The 17,178-nt window shown below is 39.7% G+C and overlaps 1 protein-coding gene across 1 annotated transcript in view; it reads right to left on the bottom strand.

Annotated features, from left to right (window-relative positions):
• The window catches only part of LOC141476605 (A disintegrin and metalloproteinase with thrombospondin motifs 6-like), a 148,994-nt gene that overhangs the window by 15,987 nt on the left and 115,829 nt on the right, over positions 1 to 17,178 (bottom strand). The window contains exons 19-21 of the mRNA XM_074165363.1: positions 16,926 to 17,064; positions 5,528 to 5,657; positions 1,898 to 2,102 (exon numbers count right to left, since the gene is read on the bottom strand). Of these exons, the coding sequence (XP_074021464.1) occupies positions 1,898 to 2,102; positions 5,528 to 5,657; positions 16,926 to 17,064 (474 nt within the window). The remainder of the gene's footprint in view (positions 1 to 1,897; positions 2,103 to 5,527; positions 5,658 to 16,925; positions 17,065 to 17,178) is intronic.

Raw genomic sequence — 17,178 nt, 5'->3', positions numbered from 1 at the left:
CAGTAATGAGTGGAGTTCCTCAAGGGTCAGTGCTGGGAGCAGTGCTGTTTAACATCTTTGTTGGAGACATGGACAGTGGGATTGAGTACACCCCCAGCAAGTTTGCCCATGACACCAAGCTCGGTGGTGCGGTCGACACGCTGGAGGGAAGGGATGCCATCCAGAGGGACCTGGACAGGCTTGAGAGGTGGGCTTGTGCAAACTGCATGAAGTTCAACCAAGCCAAGTGCAAGGTCCTGCACCTGGGACATGGCAATCCCAGGCACAAATACAGACTGGGCAGAGAATGGATTGAAAGCAGCCCTGAGGAGAAGGACTTGGGGGTGTTGGTGGATGAGAAGCTCAACATGAGCCGGCAATGTGCGCTGGCAGCCCAGAAAGCCAACCGCATCCTGGGCTGCATCAAGAGAAGTGTGGCCAGCAGGTCGCGGGAGGTGATTCTGCCCCTCTACTCTGCTCTCGTGGGGCCCCATCTGGAGTCCTGTGTCCAGCTCTGTAGTCCTCAAACACAGGAAGGACATGGACCTGTCGTAACAGGTCTAGCGGAGGGCCATGAAGATGATCAGAGGGCTGGAGCACCTCCCCTATGAGGACAGGCTGAGAGAGCTGGGGTTGTTCAGCCTGGAGAAAAGAAGGCTCCGGGGAGACCTTATAGCAGCCTTTCAGTACCTAAAGGGGGCCTACAGGAGAGATGGGGAGGGATTCTTTATGAGGGAGTGTAGTGATAGGATGAGGGGGGTAACAGTTTTAAATTGAAAGAGGGGAGATTTAGATTAGATAGTAGGAAGAAATTACTCTGAGGATTGGTGAGGCACTGGAACAGGCTGCCCACAGAGGTTGTGAATGCCCCTTCCCTGGAAGTGTTCAAGGCCAGGCTGGATGGGGCTTTAGTGGTCTAGCGGTAGGTGTCCCTGCCCAGGGCAGGGGGGTTGGAACTCGATGATCTTTAAGGTCCCTTCCAACTGTAACCATTCTATGATTCTATGATGAAATAATAACTGGAAAGGAAGAGGAGCTGTTTCAGATAACAAAAGCAAGCAGGTATAAACTGGCATGGAACTAGAACATTAGAACACTTCTTGCAATTCAAAGACTGAAGTTCAGGAATAGTTTTCCAAGAAGCAGTAGTACAAAACCCCAAATAATTACCTAATTTTAAAACAGACATTTTTGCACTTTGATTTGCATGTGATACAGTCCCATTCAAATGTATCACAGATCAGTCTATCTTCTTTCAGCTGCACTGGTTCACGTCCTTCAAATTTAATACTCAAATCAGTATAAGGTCACAATTTGGCTTATACTATAAGAGATATCACCATATTTAACAAAAGATGTTCTTTCTTTAATAAAGAGAATACCAATTTTCAGGTCTGTTGCTATGAAAGGTGATGCTTTACATCAGCATGGTTACTTCAGAAAAAACCTAGCAGATTATTCTGGCTTCTGATATTGTAACCCCATATTCTCTACTCTCCATCTATTTGTCATTTCAGGAAGCAATGGAAATGGAAATTTCTTTTTTCTTTAAGACAATTATCTCATACCAAGTGGCTATTTGGGAAGAGGCGGCACGGGGCAATTTGTTGAGGGTTTTTTGTTGTTCTTTTTATTTTTTATTACTACTTTACTATTCTATTTTTTTATTTTACTATTTTTCTATTATGATTAATAACAACAGGTCATAATCATTTGACAAAACAACAGAACTGACAACATAGAAGAAAAAAAAGAAATATGAATGACTAAAACCTGCTTCAATACTCTAAATCTATCAGGTTTTGAATTTCTTATTAATCCTTTACTTAGCAAGCAACAATAGAAAATGTAGTAATATTCAGTGGTCAGAGCTCGTCTTCACTATTGCCAGTAAGCTAACATAGCAACATTTTCTTACTTCTGACCAGTCCAAAGCGACCCACTGTGGGGGACAGGACTGATTGTTACATGGCTCTTTTTCAATAGGCTGGTGTGTTAAACAGTTGGTATCGTCCAGTGTCTCCTCCTCAGAAGGTCCAATCTTTCTGATACAGAGAACTGTTCGTGAACGCATTCCTCCATCACAGGTCTTACTGCATTCTGACCAATCTCCTATAAACCATCTGGATAGAAAAAGTTAAGAGGTTCAGTTAATGCATTTCAGAAACAGAGTAGATAATTACACAAATCCAGAATCCAAATAGTTTAAATTACTAAATCATTATTAACAATACATAGGTCTTTTCACTGAGCATTTTAATTTATGCCTCACTGCAATCTTATCTTCCAATCATAATACTAATTGGTATTTTTCTAGAGCAGCAATTTCCAGCCTAGGCTATAGTAGTTAGAAAGGAGTGTCGAGCCTGACAAAACTGCTGCTATTTAAGTAGATTTGTACTGGACTTGTATGAAATTATTCCTCTGAAAGTGGTTTGCAACTAGATATGTTTGGGAATCACTGCTGTAGATTAAAGCACAAGTTAAAAGCCAAGATGCTTGCCTCTCTAGTATTATTGCAATAAAATAATTTGATCTCAAAATTGGGCTTTCTGAGATTTAATTCTCATCTAATTATGAAACATTTCTAAACTTTTTCATAGAAGGCTATAATGAAATGCAAAATATTCTTATTTATTAAAGCAAACACTAGTAAAACATAATTCATCACATAAAAAAATGTCCTCAAATATTTAAAAAATGTAAAACACTGCATGATAGCTGCTAGGGGGACCTTCTGAGTGTTTGTGTGTACATAATAGAAGTCGAGAGCTTTACAGTATATTTAGATTACTTTGTGATGCCACAGAGATTAAAGCAGCTGTTAATCTGGCTGTAAAGTTATATTAATTTTTTTCTACTGATGAATGGTTAATGCAGCTCAATTCACTGGAAATATCTCTTCACATTGTAGAGCACATTGGGTCTTCAATATTTCATATGTTGATTAGATACACTCATCCGAATCATCCTTGCAAAGGATGAAGGTGAAGTCTAATATGCTATCACATGCTGCCAACATGCTAAAAATGTCAGGCATGTCAGTCACTCTGGATGTTCCTGGAGGCATGCTTGGAGGTGTCTCATAAGATTTGTCATTTTTTGAAGCCTCTGTCAAAAAGATGTGCTGCTATTCTGTCTTGTATTACAGAATATGTAATATATTCTAGTATGAACCTAGATCAATGCAGAGATGCAAACAAATATGCCATATTCTGTCATTATTTTACCAGTGAAAGATAATTAATATGTGATTATTCACCACCAAACATTCTTTTATCACAGTAGGGAGAATTAGAAGCTCTTCACAGCTTTGAGGAGGCTGAAGTGTTAATTTTTAGTTGGTAATAAGATTTGCTCAAGTGCATTCTCAGATACCTTTTACGTTTATACTGTATCTCACATGACAGTACTGTTCATAGGATCCAGAGAGAGTTACCCATATAATTTCTTGAAATCTGGAACTTTAGGAGTTACTTATTGTAATAACAAACAAAATACTGTGAATACAGTCTTTGCTGCTGTTCGAGAGCCTCAAGTATAACCGACATTCAGTTAGGAGTAGTAACGTTTTCACCACAAGTAAAGTGGAATTGTGTTAATTAAGAAAAGGAAATATTTGGCCACACTTTAAAGAGTAAGCCTTACTGGGTGATAAATCTTCTAGCCAAAAGCGTCAAACTTCTTTGGAGAACTATCTCAAAAAATGGTATTTGAACAGCCTTCTACACTACTTATGGGATCAGGAATCAAGAACACTTCCTTAGAAGTTTGGCACTTTGTATTCACTCTGTGGTAGGCATCAGAATGGAGGCAGATGTGGGCTGAACTGCTCTGACATATTCAAGCAGATGCTGATTAATACACACTGCCCACTTTCTGAATCTTGACTTGAGTTTCACCATGTTCATCAATGTCCCTGCTGTACTGGATGGAGAATCCAGAAGTGTCCCACTCTGTGGGTTGGGTTTTTTTTGTTTGTTTGTTTGTTTTAAATAATGTCAGTGCAAAAATTAAAAATTAACTATGTTAGAATAACTATGTTAACACTACATTTTAAAGTGCTAATTTGTTCATAGTTAAGCCACACAAAGGAAGGGATAGGGATGTGTTTGGTAAAAAGGAACTGACCAAACATGACCACTTCTCAAGTTCTGCTCTCAGGTACACGGTGTGAGAGTTTAGCTAGTGCACTTATAGCCATGCTATACAGTGTTTGCAAAAAGAAATCAAGTGCATATCCCTGCAGGATAAGCATATATTTACACATAGACTATGGGGACAATAATTTAGACCTGTTTGTGAAACAGTACATCCACCTTCAAACACACTCAAGGTGAGAGCAGCGTAATGGCTTCACTTCTGTTTACTTTATGTTAAATGAGTATGGTACATGGCACAGGGGGAATAAGTGTAGAAGACATTGCTATGCCATCCTGCAACCTGTCACCAAGCAGTTGATACTCTAGGAAGAAACTGGCTTCGTGAAGACCTGTTGGATTTTAATGCATTATAGTATTGTCTCGTTCCTCCTGGTGTCCTCCATACTATAGTTTCTAAGAGATATTTAAAAGAGACCACAGTATTTATTTACTGTGCAGTATCTACACTTAATCAGTATTAATGATTTTCATGCCCAATTAGAATTAGCTACAGATTATCATGAAACTTGTGATTATCATGAGCTCGTGAATCAATGAACTGTTGTATTATTTGTCTCAAAACATAAGGAGCTGTTGAGCATATGCTGAAATTATTTTCTAGTGCAAAATATCACAGCTGTTTCTAAACACTTTTTGTAGTAAGATTAAGCTATGCTATAGGTCCTTATGAAATTTCATTTTTGAACAAATGTGGGTTTAATTATCTTTTCAATATGTAGCATACAGCTACTTTAAAAATAAAACTAAATAGACTTAACCAAGTATGCACCTATTCCTAAAGGCACACACATTACTGTACAACACTGAGCATCCTGGAAAGAAAGGTTGTTTGACAAAACTATTATCAGTAAATGGTTTGGTCTACTAAGCAGTTTTTATGTTTACCTCTTCTTATCTGAACACTTTAACCCAAATTTTAATATACTATACTTAAAAATATGGCAAACTTTTAGTATGTAATGTAAATATCTATAGGAAAGTTAGTCTCCCCTCACCTCAAGATTCTTCTGTCATTATTGCCTTAAGAATGTCCCCCAGTTCTTTTCTGAGCACTATGCACCACACCTGATGCTTCCATCATAAGAAACTGCTTTGCTAGTATCTTATTACTTACAATGTCTGAGTTGCTTTGTGTAATTTAAACATCACTGTTCCCCAGTCAAATCAGGCCTCCTCTAGGTCAAAGTATGTATTTTCCACAACTGATTCCAGAGGAACAAGAAACCATAAACAAAAAGCAAACCCAAATTTCCTGTCTGATAAGACAGGACCCTAATGCTAGAGCAGAATTTTAGATCACCTTTGGTCAAACGGATTTATTATATATTACAAAGACATTTCTATCTATGCAAAACAGATGTCCATCTTAGTGATTAATGACTTACTCAGGTGGGCAAGGCTCAATGTTGCAGGCTCTTTGGTTTTCTGGAGGCTTACTGTCAGGATCACAGTAATTGTTTTGTACAATGGAGTTGTCATCCAGCCTTTTACACACCACCTCTTGTTTCTGCACACCTTGGGATGAAATGAAACACTATTAATTAATCATTCTTGCTCTTCTACTTGTCGAGTTAAAGTGTATTTCATCTATCGATTATTAATCCTACTATCCCCACTTTAAGTGGCTGAAGGTGTGTGAATTCCAATTGACAGAATGCCCCCTGACCACACAAAATCATTTTCCTTCAATTTTAGGCCACCCCACTGAGAGAGGATTTTAAATTGCTGTTGTTTTCTAAAACAAAGGGAATATATTTATAGATTTACTAACAGATCTTTTTTTTATTTGTATGCCGCACAAAATCAATTTTCCGTCTACCATCCTCTCCTAGTAAAAGAAAGACACTTCAATTTCAAAACAAAACATCACCAAATAGAATGTGGTCACACTTCAATGCAGAATTATTGTTTATGTCCTCTGGTTTAAAATAAAACAGCAATACTGAGATACAGTGCTGCATTTTTATGTCATCCTATAAACATTTTCTTCATTAAAATAATAGAAGTATTATTCATTCTGAAAGATGCAGTTTGTTTCTGTGAACTCATTTTGTCTGGCACTTCCAGCTCTTCTTTTACTGTTAATGATCAACAGGACAGTTCAGAATTTATTATTCCCAAAACATAATGACATATAACTGCCAAAGCAACATGAGGTAACACATTAAGCAGATTTTCCAATTTTTAAAAAAACAGGATCTAAAGAAAGGCATTAAAGAACCATTGATATGACAACAGTGCAGCTCAGAGTATTGTTGTAAACAGTGGTACACATGGCCTCCTCTGTTTTTAGAACAAGCTGTATGATGCTTGCTAGCATAAAAAGATTGTGAATCTGCAATTCATATGCACTTACTGAACATGAGTAGTCATAATACTGAAATAATAGGACTATTTGTATGATAAAAGTTGCAAAAAAGCACTAAATTTTTCTTAAAAACAGAAGCAATTATTTAACTTTTTCCAAATTGTGAAATGCATACAAATAAATAGTGATTAAAACATCCTGGCTTCAAATATCTACCAACTTTACTTTACAGCCCTCTCTTGATTTAAGACAAGCATTTTATAGGAGGCAGACGTGCAGTAATAAAATTAATTGTATAAATATGTTTTTCAGACATTGAACACTCACTAAAAACATGGGGTTTTCTTTCACCAAACATTTGTAGTTCTTTTGCTCATTTTTAACTAGCTAAATAACTTACCTTGCAATTGTTTTGCTTGTTATTCATTATGGACAAGAATCAAATCTCCTACTTTGGTTCCTAAAATAAGACCTATATGGAATTTAGGTATTTAATTCCAATAGTGAGTCAAGCCTAGCTTTGAGATGCCTTAAGTTTGGTCCACAAAGCATCCTGCTTGGCTATGAATGGAAGTCTCCCAGTCTAAGCAGAGAGGCATGTGAAATGTCTCTATGTGCAAAGGATCTGAGGAAAATGGTAACCTCCTTTTTCACAAGTCTTGAGGATAGCATGCAGTTCCCCATGAGGCTGCAGATCCAGAAGTAGTAGGTATGATCCCTTCTCAACCCTGAGGGGATTCCTACTTCCCATGAGCATATACTAAATTCTGTGACTTAGTGATTATTTTAGCTAAGGTGGCAAGACTGTGGTATCTAGTCTGTAGATTATTTATAGTTTTTAATTCAGTTGCAGTCTGATGTAAAATGTCTAAGCCATGAAAATCCATACCTGTCTGTGCTAGATGAATGTCTTATTTGCTGGTAACAGATTAAGCCCCTTTCTTGTCTTCCTGCCATAGGCCCCATGAATCTTGCATCCTTGGTTGTACTGTGGGCCAGAATGCTTATTAAAAAAAAATCTTCCCTTACCCTACCCCTCTTAGACTCCTAAACTAGTCTATGGCACACAGTTAGAGTACTCTTCTGGAGATGCACTCCCAGTTGAATTTTCTTCAGTCTGATATAGGGAATTGCTATTTAGTAACTGCCATGGCATCCTGCAAAATTTGGGTATTATCCCTTACGTAAAAATATAGCCTTGTTAATACTTTCAGGAAAACCCAACAGTCTGGATCCTAAACACATAAAAATGTTCCATGTGTGGTCTCAACATAAATGTGCATGCTCCTGACAAGCAGGGTAGGAGTTAGATTCATCACTCAACATACTGCTTCTTACAGGCTGCCCGTTTAGAAGATGAGAACTTTGTATCAACCCTCAAAATCACTTGTCTCCTCACCTTACCTCAAAATCATTAACTATGTTGAGACCAAAGATGCCTAATACTGAAGTCTTTACTGCAGTACCTAAATCCAGTCCCAGCTTTGCTGCTGGGATATCCCTTTTTTGATTACAGTTACACATAACCTTCCCAAAGTAGGCACTTTAAATCAGGCTGTAAATCATTTCACACGTCTGACATCTCAGGTTATCCATAAACTCATTTTAAAGTAAGCTTTATTTTTGAAAAAGATATTGATTAATATGAGACATGCCTTACACGTGAGCCAGGTAAACCAATCAGCTTCTTCCATTTGCTCTTCTTTCTACATGTATCTGGATGCCACATTAGACAACAGTAGGTACCACTAAGCAGCACAGAAGGCTGCCAGACTGTTTTCCAAGGATATCCTACATACAAAAATCTACATGAACAAGCTAAAAAGAAAATACCATTTTTGAACACTATTCAACCTCTATTTTTTTTGCTATATTTCAATTTATGTGCTTTACATGTTGAAAAAAAATAATTTTGCACAACCCTTCTGTGCATCTGTTCACACTTGAGTTTATTTCAGCCACAATATAAACTGTGACCAGTATTCCAGACGGATTATCCTTTGTCATTAATACTTTAAAAAAAATACATCCTAAAATCAAATATGCCTTTATCATGACTACAACATATCCCAGTCTTCCCCTTGTCTCCTAGCGCTGCACTATCAGCAAATTTCATCAGAGCTTTCTACTTTTTATGCTACCGTTAGAACAAGAAAAACTGAAGTCTGATGAATCATGTGAAAGGTCTTTAAGACGCCCACTAGGCTCACTGCCTTTTGGCCCAGTAATTTACATTTTAAGCATGCCTCTTGTCTACTAATCATTTCTAATTCTTTATTAAATGTAGGTGACAACAAAAGTCTTAGAAAAGTCTAGATGAATTAACCTACTACATTTCCTTGGTCTAGAAAATGAGTTCTATATTAAAATCACAGAATCACAGAATCTTCTTGGTTGGAAGGGACCTTTGAGATCATCGAGTCCAACCACAAAAAAAAAAAAAAATACATCTAGCTAGTCAAGCACGACCTGTCATGTTACACTTTACCTCATTTGTCATTTATTTCTAGATCTTTAGTTATTTTCAAAATTTCAAATCACTTAGCACTTCAATGTTGTTGTTATGCATATTTTTTTATATATATACACACACACAGAGTAAGAGATGATTTTCCTCTAATACTATTTTAGTAAGGAAAGACATATCAATTGCAGCATGAGAAAGAGAGAACAATGTTTACCAGATTAGGCTCTCCTTTATAATCTCTTCCTTTCTTTCTTGACAAATAAGTGGAAGATGTAAATATTTGAGAAGCTGTGACAAGATGATTCACTTTGAATTCTATAATCTATGTAAGCACTGTGAATAATTAAAATCAGATCTGACAACCTGAGTAGGAGTATTTCTCATGCAATTTCCTACTCAAACTTCACCATGATGAGAAATAATATTTAAAAGGACTAGCCAAACAGCAATGCTAGTAACATGGTGCTGCTAGTTGACATAGAATTTATATTCAGCTCTGATGAATAATCATTTATCCTATCACAAGCTGCAAATTGCTTAAAAAATAATAATTTATACACACTTTATAATTAAGCATTTTAATGATGCATACTATTATCTCAAATATATTTATGGGATTACACAGATATTGATGGTATGTTTTCACTATATTTGCTACTGCCATCAGACACATTTCCTTCCAGGCTTTGGCTAAAAATTGGCAGCTCCAGGTCAGGTATACTGGTCAGGTAGCATATCACCCCTAAGACAGCATTCACCACTATTCACTAATGCAGTGAAGAATCTTTAATCTATGCCAGGCAGATATGTTAATTCAGTTTTAAAACATTCTGCAGCATGACTGGAATACTGTCATGGATGGCTACATTTTAGGAAAGACAGACCAGCAGGGTGTGGTGGTGGAGTTGCTCTCTATGTGAGAGAGCAACTGGAATGTATTGAGCTCTGCCTAGGGGTGGATGAAGAACGTGTTGAGAGCTTATGGGTAAGAATTAAGGGGCAGGCTAATATGGGAGACGCTGTTGTGGGTGTTTACTACAGACCACCGGATCAGGAAGAGGAAGTCGATGAGGCCTTCTACAGACAGCTGGAAATAGCCTCATGATCACAGGCCCTGGTTCTCATGGGGGGCTTCAACTACCCTGACATTTGCTGGAAAGACAACACGGCCAGGCACACACAGTCCCAGAGATTTCTGCAGAGCATTGATGATAACTTCTTGACACAGGTCGTGAAGGAACCAACAAGGAGAGGTGCTCTGCTGGACCTTGTACTGACAAACAATGAAAGTCTGGTTGGGGATGTGAAGGCTGGGGGTAGCCTTGGCTGCAGTGACCACGAGATGGTGGAGTTCAGGCTCCTGTGTGGAAGAAGCAGGGCAAAAAGTAGAATTACAGCCATGGACTTCAGGAGAGCTGACTTTGGCCTCTTCAAAGACCTACTTCGAGGAATCCCATGGGCTAAGGCTCTAGAAGGAAGGGGGGTGCAAGAGAGCTGGTTAATATTTAAGCACTGCTTCCTCCAAGCTCAAGATTGGTGCATCCCTAGGAGCAAGAAATCAGGCAAAGGAGGCAGGAAACCTGCATGGATGAGCGAGGAGCTTCTGGAAAAACTCAGATAGAAGAAGGAAGTTTACAGAATGTGGAAAAAAAGGACTGGTCACTTGGGAGAAGCACAGGAGCACTGTCAGAGTCTGCAGGGATGCAATAAGGAAGGCTAAGGCCCGCTTGGATTTAAATCTGGCAAGGGATGTCAAGGACAACAAGAAGGGCTTCAAGTACATCAGCAGTAAAAGTAAGGCTAGGGAAAATATGGGCCTGCTGCTGAATGAGGTAGGTGCCCTGGTGACGGAGGATGCAGAGAAGGCGGAGTTACTGAATGCCTTTGCTTCAGTCTGCTGCTAAGGCTGGCCCTCAGGAACCCCAGACCCTGGAGGTAGGAGAGAGAGCCTGGAGTAAAGGAAGACCCTCCCTTGATCATGGAGGATCGGGTTAGAGATCATTTAGGCAAACCTGACACCCACAAATCCAAGAGCCCTGATGAGATGCACCCGCGAGTGCTGAGGGAACAGGCGGATGCAGTTGCTAAGCCACTCTCCATCATCTTTGAAAGGTCACGGAAAACAGGAGAGGTGCCTGAGGACTGAAAGAAAACTAATGTCACTCCAGTCTTCAGAAAGGGCAAGAAGGAGGATCCAGGAAACTACAGGCTGGTCAGCCTCACCTCCATCCTTGGAAAGGTGATGGATCAGCTCATCCTGGGTGTCATCTCTAAGCATGTAGAGGAAGAGAAGGTCATTAGGAGTGGTCAACATGGATTCACCAAGGGGAAATCATGCTTGATGGACAGTGGGATTGAGCGCACCCCCAGCAAGTTTGCCGATGACACCAAGCTGTGTGGTGCAGTTGACACACTGGAAGGAAAGGATGCCATCCAGAAGGACCTGGACAGGCTTGAGAGGTGGGCCCGTGCAAACCTCATGAGGTTCAACCAGGCCAAGTGCAAGGTCCTGCACCTGGGACATGGCAATCCCAGGCACAAATACAGGTTGGGCGGAGAATGGATTGAAAGCAGCCCTGAGGAGAAGGACTTGGGGGTGTTGGTGGATGAGAAGCTTAACATGAGCCGGCAATGTGCGCTGGCAGCCCAGAAAGCCAACCGCATCCTGGGCTGCATCAAAAGAAGCATGGCCAGCAGGTTGATGGAGGAGTTGTCCCTCTATTCCAGTCTGGTGAGACTCCACCTGGAGTACTGTGTCCAGCTCTGGAGCCCTCAGCACAGGAAGGACATGGACCTGTTGGAACAGGTCTAGAGAAGTGCCACAAAGATGATCAGAAGTCTGGAGTACCTCTCCTATGACGACAGGCTGAGAGAGTTGGGGTTGTTCAGCCTGGAGAAGAGAAGGCTCCAGGGAGACCTCATAGCAGCCTTCCAATACCTAAAGAGGGCCTACAGGAAAGATGGGGACAGACCTTTTAGCAGGACCTGTTGCAATAGGACAAAGGGTAATAGCTTTAAACTAAAAGAGGGAAGATTTAGACTACATATAAGGAAGAATTTTTTTACAATGTGGGTGGTGAAACACTGGCACAGGTTGCCCAGAGAGGTGGCAGATGCCCCATCCCTGGAAACATCCAAGGTCATGTTGGACGGGGCTCTGAGGAACCTGATCTAGTTGAAGATGTCCCAGCTCATTGCAGGGAAGGTTGGACTAGATGACCTTTAAAGGTCCCTTCCAACTCACACTATTCTATGATTCTATGTTCATCACAGAGACAAACTTACATTTTCCTTGATGAGGACAAGTATATTTTATTTGTCTAAAGATGGTTTCATAATTCATCTGAGGGCATGAAAGAAAAAAATAGTAGGTACTGCTCTACAAGAGTGATGAGCAGCAAAGGAAACTGGACAGCAATCAATTTACTTATACTGTCTGAATATTTCATAAGAAAACATGAATATGTAAGATATTTGACTCATCTGGATATGAACTCCAGTAGAATGAATGAAATCAAAACCAATGCTTAGGCTACCTGGTAAATTCCAGATAATAAATGCTGTCATTTGTTGCCATTTATTACTAGAATTCTATTAAGCATGGAAGAAAATAAAAAAAAGAAGGGGTATGCACTTATTGGAGTTTAGTTTTAATGTATACAAAAGTAAAAATACACATAAGGATTTTTTTTTCCTTTATTTTTTTTTTTTTTAAACAATACCACCAGCAGTTTGCTTTCTTATTAAGAATACTTATGGATCTGGATGAAGTCATATACTTGCCCTTGGAAACCTAAAAGATATCATATAACTGAAGACAGGCATGAGAGTAAATAAACTGTAATTCTGTGATCTGTAAATGATATATAACACCCTTTTCTATTTTAGCACTTTCTTCTTCTCTTTCTAGCCTTCATTTTATTGTTTTATTTCCAATTTCTATGTATTATAGTTTCCCCTTTCTTAGATTTTTCTCATTAAATAATTAATTAATCAGGTCCTTAAAAAAATCTTCTATTGTTGTCATCAGTTTTTTCTGAATTCCAGCAAGCTGTTCATCCATCCATCCCTTCTAAATTCCCCGTGTTCTTTCCTCTTCCACTCTTTTCTGTTTAGATAAACTTGCACTGTACATTTTGGTATTCTCTGGCATTGTTTTGCTGTAGTCTTGTCCAAGTCTGCCGCCAGCTATAAAGACCTATACAAGATAGTAACAAACTTTCCTTCCGAAAACTCTTGACTTGGAGTAGAACACTTATCAGTGAACTTTCAGGAAAGGGAATTAACATGGAGAATACATGTAGCTCAGTTGTACATAATGTTCCCAGAGAGGAAAGACTAGCTCAGATGGTATAAATCTGTATTTTAAAGAAAAGATTTTCAATATAGAAAATATTAATTCTAGTATACAAAAAGAAAAGGTGCAATTGAGGATTTCCAAGAGTAAGAACAGATACTGAGAGACAGATATTAAAAATGAATGAAATTATATTCTCATCCTACATGAGTACATAAATCCAGGAAAAGAATAGAGTTGTCTGTTACCAGGCAAGCTCTTTTAACTACCTGGTAAATCTGAAGAACTTATTTTTAGAAAAACACAAGAAAAGACCAAAATAAAACTCAGATATTAGAGACATGGTCTCTGCTTAATTCATTCTACAGGATATGATGCTCACTTGCAGAGCAACTATGGAATATTTTGTTCTTTTCTCCTTTAACATGAAGGACGCTACTAAATAAACAATCTATACTATTAAATACACAAGGAGTTGAATGCACCATTAGAAAGTTTGCTGACGATACCAAACTGGGAGGTGCTGTTGACTCTCTTGAGGGACAAGAAGCCTTGCAGAGGGATCTAGATAGATTGGAGCACTGGGCTAGGACTAATGGGATGAAATTTAACAAGAACAAATGCTGGATTCTGCACCTGGGATGGAGTAATGCCAGACACCTAAGAATAAACTGGGAGAGGAGTGGCTGGAGAGCAGCCCTGCAGCAAGGGATCTGGGGGTGCTGGTTGACAGCAGGCTCAATATGAGTCAGCAGTGTGCCCTGGCAGCCAAGGGGGCAAACCACATCCTGGGGTGCATTAAACACCGTATAACCAGCCGGTCAAGAGAGGTGATTATCCCGCTGTATTCAACATTGGTGCGGCCTCACCTTGAGTATTGTGTGCAGTTCTGGGCCCCACAATTTAATAAGGATGTTCAGGTCTTTGAATGCATCCAGAGGAGGGCAACAAAGCTGGTGAAAGGGCTGGAAGGCATGTCCTATGAGGAGCAGCTAAGGACTCTGGGCTTGTCTAGTTTGGAGAAAAGGAGGCTGAGGGGCGACCTCATTGCTCTCTCCAGATTTCTGAGGAGGGGAAGCGGAGAGGGAGGTGCTGATCTCTTCTCCCTGGTATCCGGTGATAGGACGCGTGGGAATGGTTCAAAACTGTGCCAGGGGACATTTAGACTGGACAGTGGGAAGCATTGCTTTACTGAGAGGGTGATCAAACACTGGAAGAGGCTTCCTAGGGAGATGGTTGATGCCCCAAGGCTTTCAGTGTTTAAGAGGCATTTGGACAATGCCCTTAACAACATGCTTTAACTTTTGTTCAGCCCTAAATTGATTAGGCAGTTGGACTAGATGATCACTGTAGATTTAGTGGATCATAGTGGATTTAGAATTGGTTTCTTTTGGCATATGGCAAAAGGTGCTTCATAAACTAGGGGGAATAGCAGGTACTCATATGGAGAAAGTAGATACAATTTTTAACATGAATCATAGTTAAATGAAACATTTATTCCCTGAGCACAGAGCTCAATGAAAATAAGTGACCATACAATATCCTCATACTAAGCTTAAAGGAGAGAAAAGTACCTGGTTTAGCCACCATAAGCTACTGAAGAAAATCTTTCCCTCCCCCTGCAAGGGTTCACAGAATCCCAGAACACTATGGGGTTGGAAGGGACCTCTGGAGATCATCTAGTCCAACCCCCTGCCAGAGCAGGGTCACCCAGAGCAGGTTGCACAGGAATGTGTCCAGGCGGGTTTGGAATGTCTCCAGAGATGGAGACTCCACCACCTCCCTGGGCAGCCTCTTCCAGTGCTCTACCACCCTCAAAGTAAAGAAGTTCCTCCTCATGTTTAGGTGGAACTTCTTACATTCAAGTTTGTGCCCATTTCCTCTTGTCCTGTCCCTGGGCACCACTGAAAAAAGACTGGCCCCATCCTCTTGACAACCTCAATAAGCATTGATCAGATCCCCCCTCAGTCTTCTCTTCTCTAGACTAAAAAGACCCAAGTCCCTCAGCCTCTCCTCAGAAGAGAGATGCTCCAGGCCCCTAAATCATCTTTGTAGCCCTCTGCTGTACCCTCTCCAGCAGTTCCCTGTTCTTCTTGAACTGGGGAGCCCAGAACTGGACACAGTACTCCAGATGGGGCCTCACCAGGGCAGAGTAGAGGGGGAGGATAACCAGTTATCACAGATTCACAAATCTTCCCTTAAAAGTTAATTAATTATGTCAAAATATTCTTATCTAGACAAGTGCCTACTCCTTCAGAGCCAATTATTTTTTCTGTTGTATACTTCTGAATCTGTGAAATGACAATTACCTGCATGACAGAAGATCCATGGCTAAAATCTTGTCTCTACCTAAATCAACAGGATTTTTCCCATGACTTTAAAAAGATCATTAACTCACTGCCATCATAAAAATAGGATTTGGCAGTACTTGTAAGGTTCTGATACTTGTAACTGTCTTTTGCTATGAGATTTTTTAAAACATTCCTTTTTCTAGCAGACTTACCATTCTTAAAATAGTAGTTAAAAAAGTAATATGTCACTCATTTGATTACAAGAATCCAACAAATGAACAATAAAAATATTGGAGAAATTTGGCACCTTCCTCTATTTTGTTTCAAGACTTTATTTAGCTGCACAGAATAGAATTTGTGCTGTCATTTCTATCTTGCATATGGCTAAGCAAACTGCTGTATTTAAACAGCAAACAACTAGTAACAGCCACAGCAGGATTGAGCAGAAAGATGAGTCATGATGATTCTAAACATGGATACTTGCAGTAGCCATAAAAAAAGGAAAAGGACAAATATTTGGTCCAAAGGTTCTTTAAAAAATACAGTGTCTTTTTCTTGCTATGGGCAGTGCACAGTGCAGTAGAAAACTGAAATTCTGAGGCAGATTTAAAGCTCTCTCCCATATCTTCTGAAACTGAGGTATGTTGGGGAGATGATGCATTCAGTCTCCAGAGAGAAGAAAGATACTGTTCACACAGCACTTCTACTCACCAGTCCATGCAGCAGCAATGGTGTTGGCTTTGAAGGAAGCCAACTGTCCTGCTCTCCCAGCCAGAGGTAAAGAATTGCATTGGTGGCCACTAGAGGGAGGATTAGGAATATAGTAAATTGTGGGCAAAAGGAACCCATGATGAATCATATGGGACAACCTACAAATCCCCCACCGCTGCCAATAGGCAACAATTCTCAGACACTACTATGGGCTGGGAAGTATAATTGAGTTGTTATATCTGCTACAGAGGAGCTGCTAGCATGTATCCTAAACTTTGGTGGCTGGAGGATAGGAGGGCTGACTAGGATCTTGTGAAGCATACCTACAAACACACAAAGACACATCCCTTTATTTACAGTTGACTTATTTGCCTTCTGGTTTTTAATCTCCTTACTTAAAACTTCTGATGTCCTTTATCAAGTAAGCTCCTGTGAAAAGCAAACATCCCAGCTTCAACAGAATCTCAGAAGCATCAGCAGACAGAGACACACTGTGCCAAGATACACTGTATTTAACAAAAAGATCTGAACATATTAAATGTACTTGAAAACAACAAAATCTGTTGTGATAAAATAAATGTTCTTTCACTAAATTAAGGTTTGAGGCATGTCTGAAAGAAATATTTTCCATTAGTTACCTATATAATTATGTAGTAAACAGTATCTTGCAATTCAGTTTACCCTGAAGCTTGACTGCCTGGTGTCTTACCTCCAGCACAAGTAGCAGAACATTCTGACCAAGGCAGATGATTCCATACAAAGCCAACTTCATTGTCTCCACTGCCAGCGCGAGAGATGGGAACACTGAATTTATACCTTATACCCAAATTTTGTTCCTGTAGCAGAATCTGTAGTTGAAAACAACTGGTTATACGACTAAAACAGGCAAGCAGAGAGCAACTACAGTGACATTTAATCTGGATATGTGTTATGTCCTGTGGAAGGGAAAAAAGTAATAAAGG

This window comes from Numenius arquata, chromosome W, assembly GCF_964106895.1.
Source record: "Numenius arquata chromosome W, bNumArq3.hap1.1, whole genome shotgun sequence".
NCBI classification, from domain to species: domain Eukaryota; kingdom Metazoa; phylum Chordata; class Aves; order Charadriiformes; family Scolopacidae; genus Numenius; species Numenius arquata.
The sequence above is the reverse complement of the archived record's forward strand: the minus strand, read 5'-3'. Positions and strand labels throughout refer to the sequence as shown.